The sequence below is a fragment of the Thamnophis elegans genome, chromosome 8 (assembly GCF_009769535.1).
Source record: "Thamnophis elegans isolate rThaEle1 chromosome 8, rThaEle1.pri, whole genome shotgun sequence".
NCBI classification, from domain to species: Eukaryota; Metazoa; Chordata; class Lepidosauria; order Squamata; family Colubridae; genus Thamnophis; species Thamnophis elegans.
In genome coordinates this window covers 66,683,418-66,706,213 of record NC_045548.1, presented here as the reverse complement: position 1 = coordinate 66,706,213, position 22,796 = coordinate 66,683,418, and the positions used below count along the sequence as shown (strand labels likewise).

At 42.8% G+C, this 22,796-nt stretch overlaps 1 protein-coding gene across 3 annotated transcripts; it reads right to left on the bottom strand.

Moving 5' to 3' along the window:
* Positions 1 to 9,338: 9,338 nt before the first annotated feature.
* On the bottom strand, positions 9,339 to 21,540 carry WDYHV1 (WDYHV motif containing 1). 3 transcript variants are annotated; one of them, XM_032223331.1, is made up of 7 exons: positions 21,287 to 21,540; positions 20,645 to 20,744; positions 17,881 to 17,931; positions 16,193 to 16,341; positions 13,484 to 13,608; positions 11,882 to 12,012; positions 9,339 to 9,378 (listed from the first exon to the last, which is right to left on the bottom strand). In XM_032223331.1, the coding sequence occupies exons 1-6, from the start codon at positions 21,361 to 21,363 to the stop codon at positions 11,894 to 11,896; spliced, it is 621 nt and encodes a 206-aa protein (XP_032079222.1). In that variant the 5' UTR covers positions 21,364 to 21,540; the 3' UTR covers positions 9,339 to 9,378; positions 11,882 to 11,893. The 3 variants fall into 3 exon arrangements, with proteins under 3 accessions (XP_032079222.1, XP_032079223.1, XP_032079221.1); XM_032223332.1 differs by lacking the exon at positions 9,339 to 9,378 and adding an exon at positions 10,547 to 10,718; XM_032223330.1 differs by lacking the exon at positions 9,339 to 9,378 and having other exon boundaries at positions 11,781 to 12,012.
* Positions 21,541 to 22,796: the final 1,256 nt, after the last annotated feature.

Below are 22,796 nucleotides of genomic sequence, written 5' to 3'. Positions count from 1 at the left end.
TCAGATCTGGGGAAATCTGTAGGAAATCTATTCTAAAAGGACCTTTCTGGAATCTTGGGTTAGATCCTATCACAGTGATAAATACTGATGTCAGTGATCTTCTTATAAATACTGTAGGATCCACAATGTTTGAAGAGCAAGGAAGATTACTCTATTGCCATAGGACAGGGCTTACTCATCCACGCTATTATGTAATTTATTTCTCTTTCTTGAAGAAATTTTGTAGAGAAGATTCTCCTATACCGAACTTATTTTCTGCTCCTACAATTTCAGGCATTAGGCTAAGCCAACGTCAGCAACTTTTAAGAGGTATGGACTTCAACTCCCAGAATTTCTGAACTCCGCAATTCTTAAAGTTGTAACTGTTGAGAAACGCCAGGCTAAGCTATTATATCACTTCTTGTGGTAATCAGTGATTTTAGTTTCAAGAATCCAGCCACGAAAGGATTGTAAATTGTAGATTACAGTGTATCAGGATACATGAAGTTAGTCATTTGTGGCTTGGCTAACAAACCATGGTTAAATCAACAATAACTTAAAGCCTTGACTCACGCACAGTCTTGACAAATATTACAAATTTTGCTGTACATAATATCAGGAATTCAGTTCCAAAATGAGTAACAGTAATCCCATAAATTAATGGACCTTGGTTTAAATGTATACTTTGAGTACAATGCACAAATACTGGGTTTCTATTAGATTTCACTCTCATTTAACAGATTAATATCCATTTTGTCCAGTTAGCAGAGGATATGTCAAATAATTTAAGGTTTTACTGCAAATTATCCTACTTTAGTTATGCAAATGAGGCAAATTCAGATTTAATAGGCACACTCCTCCCAATGGTCCATTAAATCACCTTTTACTGTATTTTGTAATTTTTGCAAGTTTTCATTTTAGATTCTAATATGTATATATATATATATCTGCCTATATTTGTATATTTGTTTAAGCGGGTTTTTGAAATAACATACAGGAGTGATAACGATAAAAAGACCCACCTCATTATGTAATTTTAAAAATCCTTTTGTGCAGCCTTTTTTCAGGCTACTGAAAATCCTTCTGTATAAATTTTGCACATTCTTTTTCTTGCATGTTCACTATTCGACAACTGCTTGGTACAAGTAGCAATTATTCTCTTTCCTTTTTGTAAACTCTTTTTGACACTGAAATTATGAATAAAATATTGATAAGATTAAAAGACTGGCATTTCTATTGCTTTAGCTTCTTCTGGTTTCAGAATGTCAGAAAGGTGGCATTCATTACACTTCTCCCTATTTTTTTTATAGGAAAACACAAACATGTCACTATAATTTTCAGAAATGAAGATGCAGAATAATTATTGAGTGTATACAGCAGCCTTCTCGGTTTAGTGGCCTCCAGAGATGATGGGAATATAACTTCCAAGATTTTGCACATCTGCCTGGGAATTTGAGTGTGTTGTCCAAGCTTGGAAGATCAATTTTGTTATATTTATTCAATTTATTTCATTGGGGAAGCTGGCAGAAAGTTGGGAGTACTCAATGCTTTTTTGTCCACTTTTGGTCACTCTGTCTAAAGGTTGAATCATGGCAACTGGACCAAATGAACATTGGTACTTAACCTGAACGTCGATTCTAATGATGGGAACGGGAGGTGCTACCACTGGAATGGGCAATTAAGCCAGCAGCAGCGGCTTCCTTTTTTAATAGAACAACTGTTATGGTTGCAGCAACTGGAGGAGCGCGCACCACCTGAGGATGCTCGCACCCTGAAAGATCTTAGCAAGATTATTGCTACAACGCAATTCTCAGCAGATGCTACACTGGACTCCGTCAAGTTCGCTTCACGAGAGTTGTCTGCTTCTGTGGCTTCCAGGCGCCTCCTCTGACTCAGGAACTGGCAAGCAGACAACAAATCTAAATTTCATCTGGCGTCTGCTCCTTATGGGGGAGGGTCTCTTTTTGGGGAGTCCTTGGATCCCATTTTAGTGGAGAACAAGGAGAAAAAGAAAGTATTCCCCACTCCCAAAAAGCGACAGGAGAACCAGCCGGCTTTCTCCTGCCGACGATCCTCCTTCCGTCCCAGTCAGCCTGATTATCAGCAGAACAGGTAGTATGACTCGAGGGTGAATCGTTTCCAAAGTAGAAATTATTTCCCTGACAGAAGGTTGAATCATGGCAATTGGACCAAACTTGGTTGATCTGAGACATTTCATTGCTCATCCAAGCAGCTTCGTCAGTGTGGCCCACCAGCAGCCAACAGAGCTGGCAGCAGATTCGGACAATGAGGAGGTTGGGGAGGAACATGGGCCAGTCCTGGAGTCTGGGGAAGGCTCTGATGAGGGCTCTGTGTCGGAGGCAGAGAGTGGGCCAGAGCTGTATGTCAGTTATCTGAGTCAGACATCAGTGAGGCAGATGAACAGCTGGAGCCTGTTCCCAGTGTGCGCATGTGCAGAGTTGCCAGACGAAGGGAAGAGCTAAAGAACAGGGGTCGACTTGGGAGTAAGGCCACAGGTGGACAATGAATGGCCCCTCCCAGAGGAAACAAAAGAAGAGTGAAAGGGGAGTGGAGTTTATAGGAGACAATTAGTTCGCTTAATTGGTTCGTGATTCTCCAAGACTCCTTGCCAGGTTTTGCAGATATCAGCCTCTCAGCTCTCCAACCAAGATAAGATCTGTGACTGTAAATCCTCCCTTGAAAGACTTTGCTGGATGTGACTGAGCAGTAAATTAATAAAAGGTTTTTTTGTGAGAACAAGGAGTTTGCTTCATGCTCTTGGGAAGCCTCGGTCAAAACAATCAGTCAATTTCGTTGGATGAGTAATGAAACGTCTCAGATTAACCAAGTTTGGTTGAGTTGTTATGATTCAATCTTTAGACACTTTTGGCCTGAATGTCTGAGTCTTTATTGACATATCTTGGTCATTCTGTTTCTCAGTTCAGATAATGAAATATTGTGGATATAATGACAAACAGGGCATGATTTGTTTAGTATGGATTAAGAATGACTGCTTACTTCTATCCTGCTAAAAATATTCAGCTGCAAATTCCACATTGGATGTAGTACAAAAATCTTGTTCTGGTGGAATCCTTCCCATCTACCCAGAAATGAAATAGTTTCTCTGTGTCTGAACACTATCTGATTTTATCTTGAATAAGTAAATAAAGAATTCCAAACTCAAGAGAGGCAGGTTACTCTTGCTGAATCAATAAATTTCTTGATCTTTATTTCATTTGCAAAAAAGGCCACATATTTCCCTTCAAAACAGCTTAAGACTTCCAAAACTGCAAGTTAAACCAGGATTGGCAACTATAGCCATTTTACATCCTGTGGACTTCAACTCCCAGAATTCCTGAGCCAGCCCTACTGAATTCTGGGAGTTGAAGTCGACAGGTCATAAAGTTGTCATAGTTGGCCACCTCTGATTTAAATCTCTAAACCTGGAAAAGAACCTTAACACACATGACTAGCCACAATGTCAGAGAGTCAGAAACAAAAACAGCATTTGAAAAAAAATGTAAAGGCTCCATTTCAACTTGAAGATTTTGAAATGTTAAAACAGTAACAATCATTACTCAGAGAATGGAGGGAAATCAGGTTTGTGAAGAAAAAGCCAGATTTTTAGAAAGATTCCCCACTAAGCCCACAATATATTTCTTTCTTCTTTGGAAGAAAAACATTGGAGTTAAATTATACCTCTTTTATGTATCTCCCTCGGGGAAACAATATATGCATCACCTATTGTAGCTCAACAACTATATTTTGCAATGCAATACATTTTGCATTTTGTATTATCAAAGCCACCTGCTCCTGTTGAAATTTCAGAGATTTCACCTTTTTCTGGTAGACAATTATTTCACCAAAAGAGCAACCTTTTGGAACTGAATCACATTTTTATTTTGCCACAAGCCTTGCACATTGAAAAGCATGATTTCTTACTTGGTGGTTAAAATGGTAACCACCGGTATAAACCAAAATTTACACTAGTTTGTGGAGGTGCCTGGCAATCACTGTGGATGGGGTGGATGGCAGAGAGAACAAAGAAATAAGCTATATTGGAAAGAGAATATACACAGCACGTCAACCCTTATAGGGAACAGAGAAACATAAATCATTTCTGACAGCCAGTTTATGGTAGTAGTTAAGGAGTTGGACGAGAACCCAGGAGGTCACAAATTCTTCTCCTACCTTAGTCATGAAAGCTGGCTGTGTGACTTTGGGCCAATCACCAGGAGATTGTGAGTTCTAGTCTGACTTTAGTCATGAAAGCTGGCTGTGTGACTTTGGGCCAATCACCGGGAGACTGAGAATTCTAGTCCCACCTTGGGCAGGAAAGCTGTTTGGGTGATCTTGAGCCAATCACTCCCAGCCAGTGGTGGGTTTCAAAAATTGTTCGAACCTACTCTGTGGGTGTGGCCACCTTTGTGGGAGTGGCTTTCTGCCCATGTGACCGGATGGGAGTGGCTTGCCGCCCATGTGACCGGATATGAAGATGCCGACGACACTTGTCAGAACCACCTTAAATCACATCACACATGCATAAGAATAGGATGAAAACTTGTTTTTTAAAAGGCATCTTTGGTTTGCGTTAAAACAACTTCAACACGCGCAATGTTCTGATTGCACCACAAACGCAGTAGTCATCCTTACCTTCCACAGAGGCACTGAGTTTTATCAATATGAGCATGATAGTGTAGAATAATCATATCCAAGGACCAGTGGTGGGTTTCAAAACATTTTGGAACCTCTTCTGTAGGTGTGGCCTGCTTTCCGGGTCCACTGGTGGAACCTCTTCTAACCGGTTCGGTAGATTTGACGAACCGGTTCTACCGAATAGGTGCGAACTGGTAGGAACCCACCTCTGCTCCCAGCCCAACTCACACCATAAGGCTGCTTTTGTAGGAATATAGGCACTGGGCACATTCTGTACATGGCCTTGAGTTGTGCAAAGAAGGTGGAATATAAGTTATAATGCAGTTTTAAAACTGCGTGTAGCTCGAGGTTGAACTATCAGGCATTTGCAGAACTAGGTTTTCTTCCTGAGATGTTTCATTACTCGGCTAATGTCAAAAACACTTAAAGTTATTGAGTTTGCTCATAAAACATTGGCAAGAAGAAAACCAAGTACGAAACAAACTTGGATTTGCTTCTGAGATTTATTTGGGAACTGTGGAGAAGCTACAAAAATAAAAAGAAAGCCAAACGACTGGAACAGGCAACATATGCTGATCCAAGACGAGTCACATTAAATATTCCTCTGTAAATTATTCCAAGTTTAGCGCATAGAAACTGCTATGTTAAATATATATTTTTGCAACACCACAGATGCCTCTCTTTTACTGTAGAGCTGGAAAGGGCTGCTTAGGCTACATTTATGTCTCTGTTCAGGGCAGGAGTCCAGATTAAAGCATTCACTATAGAATAATTTACACCAGATCAAGGAACTTGTAGATATTTTAGAGGTCGCCTCTCTTAAGGAGTTCCATTTAGTGCAACCAAGAAGGGCCTTCTCTGTGGTTGCTCCCTTCTTGTGGAACGTAATCCTCAAGGAGGTAAGATTGGCCTTGATACTCTTTCCAAAGGCCTTGAAGACATGGTTTTGTCACTGAGCCTGGGGTCCCAGGGTGATACAGAGCCCATCAAGTGGTTTGTTTGACTGTTGTCACCAGGGGGTTGCAGTGGGTTATTGGGTTTTGTTTTGAGCCTTTAAAGGGACACGCTGGCTCAGGGGCTAAGATGCTGAACTTGCCGATCAGAAAGGTCGGCAGTTCGAATCCCTAGCACTGCGTAACAGAGTGAGCTCCCGTTACTTGTCCCAGCTTCTGCCAACCTAGCAGTTTGAAAGCATGTAAAAATGCAAGTAGAAAAATAGGGAACACTTTAGTGGGAAGGTAACAGCGCTACCTGCACCTTCAGCATTTAGTCATGCTGGCCACATGACCACGGAGACGTCTTCGGACAGCACTGGCTCTTCGGCTTAGAAACGGAGATGACCACCGCCTACTAGAGTCAGGAACAACTAGCACCTATGTACGAGCAGAACCTTTACCTATTTGAGCCTTTACTTCTGTAAACTGCCTGGAGTCACCGTGAGTTGGGCAGTCATATATATTTTCTTAATACCGTAAGTAAAAATCCATCAGACAACTCATAGCCTTGCTTGGTCTTTGGATCTATTGCTGATTTGTTCTTATATTACGATTTCCTCCCGAAAATTTGCCCAGAATCTGAGTTGTTAAACAACTGAACTTGATCGGTCATAATGCCCTTGACTGTCTTTTCCCAAGATTAACACATTCAGTCTCTTCTCATAAGATTTTCCAGTTCCTGATATCTTTATTGCCCTTCTATGCAACTGTCCGTTTTTCCTGAATCTTTGTTAAACTGCAATGCACACACGTGACTTAAAGCAGATCTGAATAATGCAGATTACAACTGAAACAGTATTTTCCGTGATCTGGACGCTGTTCTATCCACGCAGTGTAATATTGCCTTTTGTCAGCCACATCACGCTCCTGATTTCTATTTTCAGCTTGCGATCAAACTGTCCTTGAGACTTGGGATCAGTGGCTTAAACTGCTCCCAAATCAGAGGTGGTGTTTAGCCAGTTCTGACAGGTTCTGAAGAACCAGTAGCGGAAATTTTGAGTAGTTCCGAGAATGGGCAAAGAGGCTGGCCCCGCCCTCACTGCTTCGCAGCCTCCCAGCTGATCTTCTTTTGTTGCCCTGAACAGGAGAGCAGAGCTGGAAAGCAGGTTAGTGGGATGGGGAGGGAATGGGGATTTTACAGTATCCTTCCCCTGCCACGGCTACAAAGCCACGACCAGAAAGCCACACCGCGCCCACAGAACCGATAGTAAAAAAATTTGAATCCCACCACTGTGCCAAATATCTGAGTAGGATGGTGCTTCAATCAATTTCACCAGACTGGTGGTGCAACTAGAGCCCACAAAGAGTAGATCCAACCAATTTTATTTCTCAAATGGTTCAAATATTCCCTGCAGTGGACTTGTAGATGTTCTTCCAGCCTCTTTTCTGAAGAGAGTTAGGTTTAATTTAAGGCCATTGCCTGGCAATCATCAGACAGAGTAAGAACAGAGAAACAATGATTTGCCCCTGTTATAATCACAAAGTAGTGCTTAATAAAGGCTCTTATTCATATCTATCACTTATCTTTTCCCTGTAATGCACTAATCCAGGAGGCTCCAACCTTAACAACTTTAAGCCTGGAGGACTTCAAGCAAGCTGGCTAGGGAATTCTGGGAATTGAAGTCCTCCAGGCTTAAAGTTGCCAAAGTTGGAGACCTCTGGACTAGTCAACTCTTTTCATGTTTCATTTCTTGAAGTTCCTTGGATAACCAGTGGGCTCTGGGATCCAAGAGCAGGGAGAAGCCACACAGAAACAATCTGATCCCAAACCATCATCACACTTTCATTCCAGGGCCTGAGTCAAATTATATATCAGAGCCTCAAGAATAACTCCAAGCTCCTTCTGGAGTCCAGCTAGGTCTGTCAAGAGTCAGGAACAGATTGAAGGAATACATCTACTCCATGCAGTAGTGGGATTCAAATAATTTAACAACTGGTTCTCTGCCCTAATGACCAGCTGGGTAGGCGTGGCTCGGTGGTCATGTGACCATGTGGGCGTGGCCAATTCAACATCACTCATGTCAATGGGCGCTTCGCCTTAGCTGTTACAATCTAATAAGGGTTAACGAGAGACACAGTTTCTGTAAGCAGGGCAATAAAGATGAGGCTAGAAACAACACCAGAATGTTTCCTTTCTGCCTTCTTTACAGGATTAGCCCTGTAAAGTGGGAAAAAAACAGAATGAGATTTCTTCCAACAAGTTGGATGCTCCAAACTACTTAGAAAGTTAACAACTGATTTTCCCGAATAGGTGTGAACTAGCTGAATCTCATCAGTGGGTCCACCCTCTAAAATGGAGAACTCCAAGTAGACACAGAGTGATTGCTCAATATTAGTAACTGTGAGAGGGATCTTGGAGTCCTAGTGGACAACCATTTAAATATGAGCCAGCAGTGTGCAGCAGCTGCCAAAAAAACCAACACAGTTCTAGCTGCATAAACAGAGGGATAGAATCAAGATCACGTGAAGTGTTAATACCACTTTATAATGCCTTGGTAAGACCACACTTGGAATTCTGCATTCAGTTTTGGTTGCCACGATGTAGAGAAGATGTGGAGACTCTAGAAAAAGTGCAGAGAAGAGCAACAAAGATGACTAGGGGACTGGAGACTAAAACATATGAAGAACCGTTGCAGGAACTGGGTATGTCTAGTTTAATAGAAAGAAGGACGAGGGGAGCCATGATAGCAGTTCCAATATCTCAGGGGCTGCCAGAAAGAAGAGGGAGTCAAACTATTATCCAAGGCTCCTGAGTGTAGAACAAGAAGCAATGGGTGGAAACTAATCAAGGACAGAAGCAACTTAGAACTAAAGAGGAATTTCCTGACAGTTAGAACAATTAATCAGTGGGAGACAGGAGAGGACAGGGTGTCAGGGTTCCAAGTAACACCCCACAACGAAAGAAGACTCCGAGGCTTGAAGTTCCTCAAAGTTCCATTTATTAGAGATGTCATATTGGCACATCTGGGAAAACCCGAATCAGAAAGCTTCCAGGTTTTCCCACCAAAACGAAAGTCCAAGCAACCACCCCCAGCACCCACATGTCCATCACATGGCCAAATCGGACACTGTCCCAACTGGCCATGACCCCCAGTCACACCACTCCAGGTGCAGGGCAAGTTGTCCTTGACTCTCTGAGAAAGGAATGTTATGATTATGTAGCTCCCATACTTCCATATAATTCCCCCCTCCCATTTCCCCACAGCACTGAATGTGGCAGGCTGAAGGCCCAATGCAAAAGATGGCTTCCAGGTCTGACAGGTGCACTATGGTCCACAGGGATGCAAAGAGGTGGGACACGTCTTAGCGATTCAACAACATTAAAAACTTGGGAACTGGAATGCAGACTAGAGCTAACGCATTAAAACCATCTTCCCTGCAGTGAGCTGTTCCTAATCCCCTGCCGTATCTTCCTCGGCTTATCACCAGTGAGACACTGCTACCTAACCCATCAAGCCCAACAGGTCAACTCCCTGTCAGAGTTCCAAGTATCATGTAGAATTAAATCAGAGTCCAAGGCAAAACGATCCTTAAAGTTCCAATTTAATAAATCAGACATCTTAGCACTTCTGTGGAATCCCAATTCTGGATGTTACATTGGATTCCCACCCAGTTGAAAGTTCATGATCTTGTCCCCACACCCACAAATCCATCACATGATCCAATCTCCTTCTTCCAGGCTGGCAACTCCACCCAGCTGGTTCCGGTCATATGCAGAGGTGCGGAGACAAAAGATGACCTTGGGCTTCTAGAAAAGAATGACAACAACACATTCCACAATTCTACTCCGTTCTATTCCCCCCTCCCAACTACTACACTAATGAAACAGCATAATGAAATAAAAGAGAGTGTGGCAGGCCAAAGATCCTAAAAGGGATATAACTTCAGGCCTGACACTCCCATTAGCTCATGCCAACCAGAGGGATCCACCCAAACTCTAAGCCAAGGGTGTCAAACTCAAGGCCTGGGGTCCAGATCTGGCCCACATGGTGCTTAGATCTGGCCCAAGGGGCCACCCTGAAAACAGCCAAGGACCGGCTTTGCCAGTGCAAACGGAGCTCAGGAGGGCTGCTGGCAGAGGGTTGCAGGAAGCTGTCATAGCCCAAAACAGAGGTCAGGAGCAGGTTTTTGCTGGCAGAGCGCTCAGGCCACCACCCTGACACGAGGTTGAGCTGGCCACGTCCGCCCCCTTCCCTCCCCCACCCAAGATCAAACACAACCCTGATGCGGCCCTCAATGAAATCGAGTTTGACGCCCCTGCTCTAAGCCAACAGCCAATTAAAATGATGTTCACCAGGACATAGAGAGTCAAAGTGGCTGGCAATGGTATCTACGCGTCTATATGTGGGTACTAAACGCCCCCATATCTGATGAGATGCAAATGATTTATGCCTAAGTTCTCACTTGAGTCAGGCAAGAACCTCAAAATATCATGAGTTCTTGTTGGGAGGGGAATTGTTGAAGACTTATGATAAGCCAGCCATGTTGGTTTTTGTGGCGACGCCCTGTGTAACATCGTATGATGGTGCCTAATACCTAAAGAAGTCAGTAAGTCCTCTGAAGGAGGTTTGTTGATCATTATGGCTCTGATTAAACTACCCACTTGAGGAGAAAAAAGATACCTAAGAAACCAACATTTTCTTACAGCTTTGTTTTACTGAGAGACTAGAAGTAAAGACTGACATCTAGTGATAGGCCACTGTTAGTCCCAACTCTCCTGTTTCCAGGATCTCTTAACATCAAAAATTCATAACTGGAAACGTTTTTAATCATGCTTGGTGAACATTCGAAAAAGCTATTTTTTGGTTTCAAATCCTTAATCCAGAAGATATTAAAGATTGATATGCAACTGAAACTAGAAATGTTTGAGACTGATTGTGAAAAAAAATGGAAAATAAACTCTGGGAACTTTTTTTTTAACTGTATGACAACAGCAGTAAAACTTTTATATGCGTAATAGTGCAAAAAGATTTGACAATACCCATAATGAAGAATGGATGGCGAAGATGATGGAATTTGCCGAGATGATAACATTGACAGTTTTGATTAAAGACAGGAGTCTTAATGCTGATTGGAAACCCTTTTAGACTTTTTGTGTGAGACAGAAATGAAATTATAATATATGGATTTTGTGGTTAGAAAACATTGTAGATTATATAAAAAATGAAATGTAATCTTAGAGTAAGTTTGAATTTATTTTTAATCCCGCTTTTATCACTTTGTAAGTAACTCAAGGTGGTGAACATACATAATATTCCTTCCTCCTCTTTTCTCCACAACAACCCTATGAGGTGGGTTGGGCTAAGAGAGAGGGGCTGGCCCAAAGTCAGCCAATCAGCTTTTATGCCTAAGGCGAGACTAGAATTTACTGTTTCCTGCTGATTGGCCCAAAGTTGCCCAGCCAGCTTTCAGGCCTAAGGCAGAACTAAAATTTATCGTCTCCTGGTTTCTAGCCACTTGATCCGTGATGGTGAACCTATGCCACACGTGGCATGCAGAGCCATATCGGTGGGCACGCGAGCTCAGCTCCGGCGCGCATGCATGGGTCGGCCAGCTGATTTTTGGGCCTTGTGGGCCCATCAGATGTCGGGAAACAGGGTGTTTTTGGCCTCTGGGGGGCCTCTGGGGGGCTGGGGAAGGCCATTTTCGCCTTCCCCAGGCTCCTAGAAAGGGTCTGGAACCTGGGGAGGACAAAAAATGGGTCCAGCGTGCCATAAAGCAGGGGGAGTGCTGGGGGGCCACGCAGACATGTGCGGAGGGAAGGGCGTATAGAATTATGGGTGATCCCCATAAGGGCACATCCCCCCCCCGTGTTCCCCGTTTTAGCAATAGCAATAGCAGTTAGACTTATATACCGCTTCATAGGGCTTTCAGCCCTCTCTAAGCGGTTTACAGAGTCAGCATATTGCCCCCAACAATCTGGATCCTCATTTTACCCACCTCGGAAGGATGGAAGGCTGAGTCAACCCTGAGCCAATGAGATTTGAACAGCTGAATTGCAGAACTGCAGTCAGCTGAAGTAGCCTGCAGTGCTGCATTTAACCACTGCGCCACCTCAGCTCTTTAAGCATGCGATGGCAAAAAGGTTAGCCATCACTGCACTAGACAAAACTGGCTGTCTTTTGTGTCATACATATTCAAAAATAAAGCTTTATTTTCTAAGTTTATTTTTATTTGCTGCAACACAATTAACATTATTCCAATTTTAACAGCGGTAATATACAAATAGCATGGCAAGTCTATATACGTACTTTGACTCTTCATTATTCTTCTTCATAGGTCTGACTGCCAAATTTTTGCACAAAATCAGGGAGTTTCAGCACAGAACCCCAGCCTGCCTTTGGATTCATACTAATAAAGTCATCCAGATTCATCTTGTAATCTTAAAAAGAAAAAAAAGAAAAGAAGCATTGAAAGTTATTTAAGTTCTTTGGAGCAGAGAAAACATTCTCTGCTTTAGAGTACAGAAAAGAGGCTAAGTATTCATGATATGCAACTATTTTCATTTTCAATTTTCTTCTTCCAAGACTCATTTCCAAATGACAAAGCTAGCATTGCTCCATGGAGGAATTGAGTCCTCCAGATGTTCTAGACTCTTGTTGCCCTTTAAGCCACCATGGCAGAAGTGGGAAGAGCTTAGAGTTTGGAAGAAAATAGCCCAGGACTGATCCATGTTATCTAAACTTTAGCAGAGAGTAAGGAAGTAGCTGAGTAAAGAACCGGGTTGATGAAACTGCAAAAATGAGATGAATTAAACTAAGAAAATGCAATACTACTCTCTGAATTTGGAATCTTCTGATTAGTGTTTCTCGGGCAGGCTGAGGAATTCTGGGAGTTGAAGTCCATCACACATCTTAAAGTTGCCATGGTTGAGAAACACTGTCCTGGATACAAAGTATTTGCTGCACCAAGTCTTGGAGCTAATCATGAGTCCCTACGAATCGGTTCCACCACAAAACCGCGGACGACAAAATCGCGGTCGACGAAAGTGCGCATTTGACGTCATCACAGTGTGACGAAAACATCGCGCTGTGATCAAAAAATGTAAAAATAAAGCGAAAACCTTACCCTAACCCCCCCCAAACCTAAACCTAAACCTAACCCTAAACCTAACCCTTAACCTAAGCCTAAATCTAACCCTAAACCTAACCCTTAACCTAACGCTAAACCTAACGCTAACCTTTAACGTAACGCTAAACGTAACCCTAACACTCTAACCCTAACCCTTAACCTAACCCTAACCCTAACCCTAACCCTTACCTTTATGTGAATCGGCTTGCTTTAATTTTATTTTTATTTCCATTTTTAATTTTTTTCGTCGCGCTGTGATGACGTCAAATGCGCGCTTTCGTCGATCGCGCTTTTGTGGACCGCGGTTTTGACAGGTCATGCTACGAATCAAGCTCAGTTTGGAGACTTACTGCTTTACACCAGCAATGGCGAACCTTTTTCTTACAGCATGCCAAAATTGTGCGTGTGCACTCTATCACACGCGTGCATGCCCACTCAATCCTCCCCGGCCACCTGCACATGACATCCCCCTCATGCATGCACACACAACCTCTACCCAGGGACGGGAGGCTTTCCTGAAGCCTGGGGAGGGGGAAAATGGCCTCCCCTGGTCCTCTGAAAGGGCAAAAAATCAACTGGCCAGCGCACGCAATGCTCGCCGGAGCTGACGGCTGGTGTGCCACCCAATATGGTTCCATAGGTTCGCCATCACGACTTTACACTGTACAAATTCAACCAAACAAGGCTTATTCGACAGAAACAAACCACAGTTTACTGCAATATTTAAACTCAGTATCAACAGGTGATCTAGGGTTGTTTGGGTGTAGAACACTAACATTTACCTGCAGTTTCAATACATGGATATAGGGGAGGAGATTTCCGCCAGTTCCCGCTGGCATCTTTCATGTGCGACCGGTCAGAAGCAAAATTCTTCAGATACGTATCAGCTTGAACCAATCTGACTTTCCTAAGGGAGACAAGCATTTAGAATAATCGATCAGTATTACCTATCCCAGAAAGCAGAAGGCCGAGTTCCCACAAGCATCTTCAACTACAGCTAAATCAAGTATTTAATAGCTGTTCAGCATTTGACTCACCTTGTGTTAATTAAATGAATGGTTGCCATTTGACATTAAACAGAAATATTTTACAGGTTAAATGTACATATAAGCCAAAAGTGAAGCACAAAGAATTCTATACCTATGAAAAAAAACCTATTGGATAAATTTGCCAACTATGCCGAGCTATAAAATGCTTTGGTTGGTCCAGTGGTTGTGTTAATCCACAAGCCACAGTTTATACCTACTCACAAGTCATAATTTGTACCTACCCACAAGCCACAGTTTATACCCGTGATGGCGAACCTAAGGCACGCATGCCAGAAGTGGCACGCAGAGCCATCTCTCCGGGCACACGAGCCCTCGCCCGTTGCTCTTCCAGGTTCTGGCGCACCACCCAGCTGGTCTTCACACGTGCAGGAATGCTGGAAACCAGAAGAGAAGCCGCCTGATGCGAATGCGCAGCAGCTCTTCCGGTTTCTGGCGTGCATGCATGCGTGAATACCAGCTGGCCGGTACGCATGGGTGTGCTGAACCGCTGGAAGATCATCTTCCCAGCAGGCGGCTGTTCTTCTGGTTTCTGGTGCGTGCATGCACGCTGGCCAGCTGGTCTTTGCTTGTGCATGCGCGCCGGAAACTGGAAGACCAGGAGGCCGGCACGCATACACGCTCCCATTTCAGCACTCGGTGCTGAAAAGGTTCGCCAACACTGGTTTATACCGAGTACATGGTGGCTAATGCAGTCGATTTACAGGGGGTGCCTGCAATATTATAATGGTCAATTGGAAATATCTTGCTTAATGATCCCACTCTCTGCTCTCCCTGATAACCTTTGTTCAGTGAATATGAAGATTGTTCAATGGAGCATAGGAGGCTTCAGGGATGGGAGAGTCCTGGGATGCCCATACAAGTTTGGCAATGGGATTGCTGTGAGGCTGGGTCTGGAAGAAAGCTGATCCTGTATCAGCTTGCAAGCTGGCCTGATCTCTCCTTGCTTGCTGGAGGTGGGTACTGGTAGTCTTTGACTTACAACTACAATTGAACCCATTTCTGTTGCTAAATGAAACACCTGTGAAGTGAATGTTGCCTCATTGTACGACCTTGCTTGCCACAGTTGTTAAATGAATCACTGCAGGTGTTAAGTTAATAGCAATGACACTCAGGCTTATATATTGGTTCACAGTGCTTTTACAGCCCTCTCCAAGCGGTTTACAGAGTCAGCATAATTGCCCCCAACAACCTGGGTCTGCGTTTTATCCACCTCGGAAGGGATGGAAGGCTGAATCAACCTTGAGCCTGGTGAGATTCCATCTGCCAAACTGCTGGCAGCCAGTGATCAGCAGAAGGAGCCTGCAGTACTGCACTCTAACCACTGCGCCACCGCCACTCATATAACACAGTAACACAGTTGTTAAGTGAATGTGGCTTCCCCACTGACTTTGCCTATCAGGAGGTTGCAAAAGGGAATCACATGACCCTGGGACACTGCAACTGTTGGAAATATGAGTCAGTTGCCAAGCATCCGAATTTTGATCATGTGACCATGGGGATGCTGCAGTGATTGTAAGTGTGAAAAATGGGCCATAAGTTCCTTTTTTTTAAAATGCCACTGTAACTTTGAATAGTCGCTTAAGTGAACTGTTATAAGTCGAGGACTACCTGCACTACAGCATCCCTGAGGTCGGTCATAATGGTGAATGACTGCCAGGTGGTGCAGCCACTGGAACTTTGAAACTAGGTCGTTAGTAGCTTTTGGGGAGCCTGTAGTTAACTTTCAACAGTAGCTAAGCGGCCAGTTGCAAGTCAAGGATTAGTAATACCAATAGCACTTAGACTTATATACCGCTTCACAGTGCTTTTACAGCCCTCTCTAAGCGGTTTACAGAGTCAACCTATTGCCCCCAACAATCTGGGTCCTCATTTTACCCACCTCGGAAGGATGGAAGGTTGAGTCAACCTTGAGCCAGTGAGATTTGAACTGCAGCTAGCAGTCAGCTGAAGTAGCCTGAAGTATGGCACTCTTAACCACTGCGCCACCTCGACTACCCGTTTGCTTAAGTAAGCAATGGTCTTGATACAATTCCAGCTAGAGACTCACTGGGATTTACTTCTAGGTTACAGATTGTAAGACTTCAACCAAGTGTAATAAATGCTATTGAAGACAACTTATGGAATAGATACAAACGGCATCATTTTATATTCTGGACTTAAAGCAAAATGAAGGCTTAAACAAATTGTGCTATTCATTTCTTCGGATGTATTCTTGGCATTAGTGCAATAAGATTTGATTACTTCATACAGACTCCATTAACAGATTAATAGAACTCTGCAGCTGAAATTTATTTTTATGGTCCTAGAGAGTTTTCCGCTTCTCCAGGCTGAAGCAATAAGAATCTCAAATTATGAACTGTAACAGATCAGTCTAACTTTGGCACACCCAAGCCTTACTGCTATTAAAGCTGTGCTGGGAACGTTTGTGATTGATATCCCCACCTTCGAAATTCAGCGTCAATAATGCTGTCCGATTTGAAAGCCTCTTCAATGTAAGTGCCAAAAGGGCATGGAAAAGGTAGGACAGTATCAAGATCATAGATATAGTTCTGGTCTCCCTTCGACACATGTAACAAAATAACATGGTAATCCTGAAAAGAAAAGATGGAGAATGAGAACCTGTGATGGTTACAGAGGAAGGTGGAAAAAGGATAAGCCGCTACATATAAAACCCAATTCAACAATATGTTATATATGATTTATTCGGTTTTAGTTATTGGGTTCCTTCTTAGTTCTGGTATACAAGAATGCTAGCCAGTTGAATCATAGGATGGATCATTCTAAAGAGTTTAGCATGCATGATTTGAGCATTTTGTCATTGTCCTGGTACAAAGTGGCTTCTGGATTTAAGCTAAAAAGTCAAATATAGCTAAAATATGTATGAGAGTTAAGTTGCATGTGACAATTTGCACAGGAAAACAAGTACACCAAAAATGTCTGTTTAAATTGTTCATTCAAATTGGTAAAATCGTTTTAGAATTAATCAGGAATATATCAACATCAAAACAAAGTTTGGCAGCCGTTTAGTTTTGGTGATTTTCTAATGTAAACAAACCAGGAAGCACATTCCTAGTTTAATATATACAGCTGGTTTAAGGAATGAACTCCTATTTTAAAAACCTGTTCATAACTCACCACATTAATCTACAATCTGATCACCCAAACAGAATAGTTGAAAATGATGACTTCAAATTAGACTCATCCAGAGGACGTTGTTGTTCACCAGATGTATCTCCTGCCCTTTGTTTAGGAGTTCAAGGTAGCATGCACAGTGCTCCTTCTTCCCATCTGCCCCCAAACAACAACTTTGTGATATAGGTTGGCTGAGCCAGAGTGACTGGCCCAAAGTCATCCAGGAAACGTCTATGGTTGAGTATAGACTAGAACAGTGATGGCAAACCTTTTCGGCACCGAATCCCCAAACTGGAGAGAGAGAGACCGCACATGCGCACACACACACCAGAAACCTGAAGACCAGCTGGCCGGTGTGCATGCATGCACCAGCCACCTAGTCTTTGCGTTTCTGGTACTCGTGAAGAACAGCTGGCTGGCGTGCAGGCGTGTGCCAGAAACCAGAAGAGCAGCTGGTGATGGCGTGCGTGTCCACAGAGAGGGCTCTGCGTGCCACCTCTGCCTAGGTTCTCCATCACAGGACTAGATCTTGGTATCTCTACTCTTGGGTCCACCAACTTATCCACCATACTAGGGTGTGATGGTAGTTCACCTCCTTGTGTTGCACCCTGGATAACATGATAGTGTGAATCAAACGACTAGCAACAATTGGCAGCCAGACTACATTGAAGAATTGGCAGTTAACAAGAGTTGGCAGCCAGACATCTTAGTAGAACTCCTGGCTCTCTAAATACATGGCAACGTATATAGGCCACCCTGTCCTTGAATGGCTGTGTGGACTGGACATTAACATTTGAACCACTATAAGTCCATGTATTTGCATACGCTAAATAAATAAATAAAACTACCATACTGGCTGAAGAAACATTTTAAAATCCCATTGGGTTGCATTGGACTGAGCGCATTTCACTGATCTGGTTGTCAAAGATACATTTAGAAAAACAATTGCATGGTAGGGGCAGTGGGAAACGGTGCAAAGAAAATGTAGATTTGTTCACCCAGATCACAGGCTGATCCTCACGTCCTGCCTGCTGCTTCCAAAGTGGCACCTGCAGGTTATAAAAGATCATAGTTAAAATAATTTAACGTCTAAGACTCCCATCAACTAATAGCTAATACATTTTTTAAAAATGCCATGTAAATACTCAAGGGTGCTTTTTGTGGCTATAACATCTATTACACAAATTCTTTTTCTAGCATAAGCTCAGTAGTTTTCCCTCCAAAAACATGACAGCTAAATAAATGCCTATCCTTTTCTTATGTCCAGCACATATTTCCCAACTGTTCCTTCTACAACTCCTCTCTGCCTGCTTCCATTGTATAAAATTCTAGCTGATAACCCAGCATTGCTTGGGTATTTATTTATCCTAATCCATATATTTGTCCTCAAAAATACTCCTGGACCAAACGTAATTTATAATGTTGGATTTTTCCCCTTACCAGAGGGAGCACACTTGTGGAATACTGTGAAGCTGTTACCATGGCAACTCCACTGCACTATATAGTAGAAGCCATTTTATGGCAGTACAGTTGAAGTCATTTTAAGGCACAACAGGCTGGATCTTAACAGAACACCCACCACTCCAGGGGTGTTAGGAGTGTCTTAACCCAACAGTATTTGTTTCCAGGGAGTAAGTCATCTGTGTACCAAGTTTGGTTGAAATTGCTTGAGGAGTTCCAGAGTTATGCTGGAAAACACACACACACACACACACACACACACACAGAGCGGTTTTTATATATATATAGATGCATTGTTTGAACAGATTGCATTGTTCAAACAACACAGTAATAATAACAAAGCCCTTTTTCCCTTTCAAAGATTTTGACTTGACCTTTCTCCAACCATTTATTCTGCTACATTGGATTCTATTTACATAGTTAGCTAAGTGAATAATTAACTAGGTAGTTAATGGCTCTAGACATACACAGGCACACTAGCTGGGTCAATAATTTCCACCTGGGGAAACACCAACAGTTCAACATATGACCTATTGTTGCAAAACAGTTTTGCCAAGCTTTGTTACATCAATGTCCCTTTCCTATTGGCTATGTCAGCAGTATGCTAAAAAGTTGTGTTTTGGGGAACTGTGTCATGTGACTGGCAGGCTTCTGTAGGGGTAGAGTAAATTACATTAATGGCTGATCAACAGCACCACCTCATTTCTTTGGAGGACTGACTGAATCTTCCAGTGTGTAAAGCATGGCAGACCAGGAAAGATAGTTGGACTCAAACTATTTAGGTACAGTTTGGGCTTAGAACTGTGCCTCTCCAGCCCCAGGATTAACTAGGTTAGTGAGTTCATGCAACATGCCGCCCTGCTGGCTAAGATGAATACCTCAACTGTATCACTATCTCTGGATTAGGATTGTAGGTTGCAAATTACCTGTACTGCAGCATCAACCCACTCTTAAAACTTTGGGAATTTTAAGAACACAAGCTACAGTTGATAAAATAGAAATATAAGAAGATGCCGATGCCGTGTGTTTTATTCTCCTTGTTGGATTGAGAAAGTACATTTGTTTTAATGACCACAACTGGAAGCAATATTTCTGCTGCTAAGCAAAGCAGTTATTTCCTATTTAATTCATCTGTATCCTATTATTTTTACAAATAACTCAATGAGATGATCATATCCAACACACCTTCCTATTTTCCCCACAATAACCCTGTGAGATGAGTTGGACTGAGTGTGACTGCACTGGAACTCATAGTCTCTGATTTTCTAGCCACCTCCCCTATTTTTCAGAGTATAAGATGCACCAAGGTTTTGAAGAGGCAAATTTTTTAAAAAAGTAGGTAGGTAGATAGAGGGATAGAGAGGGAGAGAAAGAGAGAGAAATACAGTAGGTAGGTAGGGAGAGAGAGTAGTTAGGTAGGTAGGTAGGTAGGTAGGTAAAGGGAGAGAGAGAGAGAGAGAGAGAGAGAGAGAGAGAGAGGGAGGGAGGGAGGGAGAGAGAAATATAGGTAGGTAGGGGGAGAGAGAGGGGGTGTAGGTAGGTAGGTAGAGGGATAGAGAGAGAAAAAAGAGCATGAGCAATACAGTAGATAGGTAGGGAGAGAGAGTAGGTAAGTAGATAGATAGAGGGAGAGAGAGAAATACAGTAGATAGGGAGAGAGAGTAGGTAAGTAGGTAGGTAGATAGAGGGAGAGAGAAATACAATAGGTAGGAGGAGGGAGAGAGAGAGAGAGAGAGAGAGAGAGAGAGAGAGAGAGAGAGAGAGAGACCTCCCCAAAATGTTTTTTTTTTAAAGGCATGAATAGCCTTGGGGGGGCTTGCAGAGTGCTTCGGGGGGGGGACAAAAAACAAGCAAAAAACAGCCCTTTTTTGTCAAAAAAATTGCATGCATAGTCTTATGGAGGCTTATAGAGTGCTGCTGGGGGATGGGGGGGGCAAAAACAGCCCATTTTTTGCTCATTTCTGTCCTCCCCAGCCCCCAGGAGCTCTCTGAAAACCTCCATAAGGCTATGCACAGCCATTTTGGTGAGGGTGCGGGGCTTCGGGAGGCAAAAGAATGCTGTATTCGATGTATAAGACGCACCCAGATTTTCAGCCTCCTTTTTGAGGAAAAAAGGTGCATCTTATAGTCCGAAAAATACGGTAACTTTAACCGTTAGACCAAAATGGTTCTTATTAGGCTATTAGAATTGTCAGCAATGGGATAAGGGGAATCTGCAGCCCCAAACCAAGTAGAACAGCTTTGATCCTGACATTTATGGCAGTTGGTTTTTGTTTGCTCTACCGCCACATCCCAACTTACCATCCTTCTGTCATTGGAAATGAAAACAGCATAAAATTCTTCTAAAGGGTATTGATTCTTGCTTCGGATATGTTCACAAAGTTTCCAGATATTTTCTTCACTGTAGATAAATGAAAACACGAGCTCACATACTTTTAAGTTTCTGTTCTTTTCTGGTACTAAAATCTTAATTGTTCAAGGTTATTATGTATTCCCACGTTTTATTCAATTCATTCTCTCTTCTACACAATTGTACAAATGGTCATAAATTACCTGGAATCAGTGTTTAATTCTGCCAGGGTACATTTTGTATACAATACCTTTTTACCAGATACCCCAAAATTAAATTTCCATTAAGGAAAATAAACAGGACTTGAAACATGGAGGAAAAGCGAAGGCTAGCTTTGGAGATGTAATATCAATTTGATTAAATGGGTTCCTTGTGTATATAGTACAATGACTAATTGCAATGTGTTGTGTCATTCATTCTGCATCTATTTATCAGCAGCTAATAAATCAAAATGTTCTTTCAAAAATGCTTCCGGATTGTTTGGAAAGCTAGAGGAAAGTTTGGTAGACTGACATCGGCTGCCCTAGTAAGATTTTCTGGAACTATAACGGCGATCGCTCCTAGGTTTTATAATAGGGATAACCCTTCCTTACCAATAGCAACTCGTATAGACGCAAACGGAGCGAGAAGAGACCACCGGGTCGTAGCGGGCCATGACAGCCTCCGCCATTGAAGCCCGACGTTGGCTGGCCAAGGGGAAAGATTAAGAGGTGCATTTCCCGGATAAAGCCTGATCAAGAAGCCGCTCGTCTCTGGCAACGGGGGTCGGTTGAAGAAGCATCGCTCCACGCGTGCGGTTCCGAACGTCCTGGGGGGACGCGTTACAAGGAACGCCTTCCCCCGGAAACGCCGGCTGCATTGCAAGGCTGCTCGACTCAACTAAGAGGAGGCAAAAAGAGACGAAGCGGTTAAGCGATCTTGTGGCAATTCCAATGTGCGTGTGTTTAGAATTAGATACATAATAGAATAACAAAGTTGGAAAGGACCACCTTGGAGGTCTTCTAGTCCAATCCCCTGCTTAGGCAGGAAACCCTAGACCACTTCAGACAAATGGTTATCCAGCATCTTCTTAAAAACTTCCAGTGTTGGAGCATTCACAACTTCTGGAGGCAAGTCGTTCCTCTGATTAATTGTTCTAACTGTCAGGAAATTTCTCCTCAGTTCTAAATTGCTTTTCTCCTTGATTAGTTTCCACCCATTGCTTCTTGTTCTACCTTCAGGTACTTTGGAGAATAGGATTCTGTCCAGTTTGCCCCTAAAGGGCGAGGCCAAATCTTTTATTAGGGCAAAGACTTTCTTAGGCGAAGGCAGAAGCTGCAAATTAACAAAGTACTTTATAGTTTTTGAGTTAGTGTCAGTTAAACTAATCGGAGAGAAGCATCCTGGAATTAAGGAGAAGCTTCCTAACAGAACAATTAACCAGTGGAAAAGCTTGCCTCCATAAACCGTGGAGGCTGCTCCATCACTGGAGGTTTTTAAGAAGAGACTGGACAGCCACTTGTGTGCCATTGTATAGGTTCTCCTCCTTGAGCAGGGAGCTGGACTAGAAGACCTCCAAGGTCCCTTCCAGCTCATTCATTCTATGGAGCCTGATTTCCCCACCCCCCTTCCCTCCCATTTTATTGCAACCTTGTTTAGAAGTGCTCATTTCACTTTAAATAAAGGCGGGTCTGTTTTCATAATTATATCTCTCCAGTCATGTGTCAGTGCTGAAGTTATAAGCATAAACATCAGACCTCTAAATCCTCCTTTCTAAGTGCATTGGAACTACAATTTGCAATCAATGGCTTTCCAGGAGACATAAAGGGTGCTAAGTCGGAGATATTTACACTTATTTATTTAATTTAATTTATTTCTTTAGTTTATCACTCATGTACAAGATAACAGGAATAGGAATAAACATGAATAAGAGCGCAGGAAATGGGTACAAATAAATGGGGACAGTAGGACAGGGACCTTAGGAATGCTGGTGGACTTATGTACACCCCAATTGACTTCTTAGGAATGGGGTGAGGTCAACAGTAGACAGTTTAAGGTTAAAGTTATGGTTGTTTGAGGATGTAACAACAGAGTCAGGTAGAGCATTCCAGGCATTGACCACTC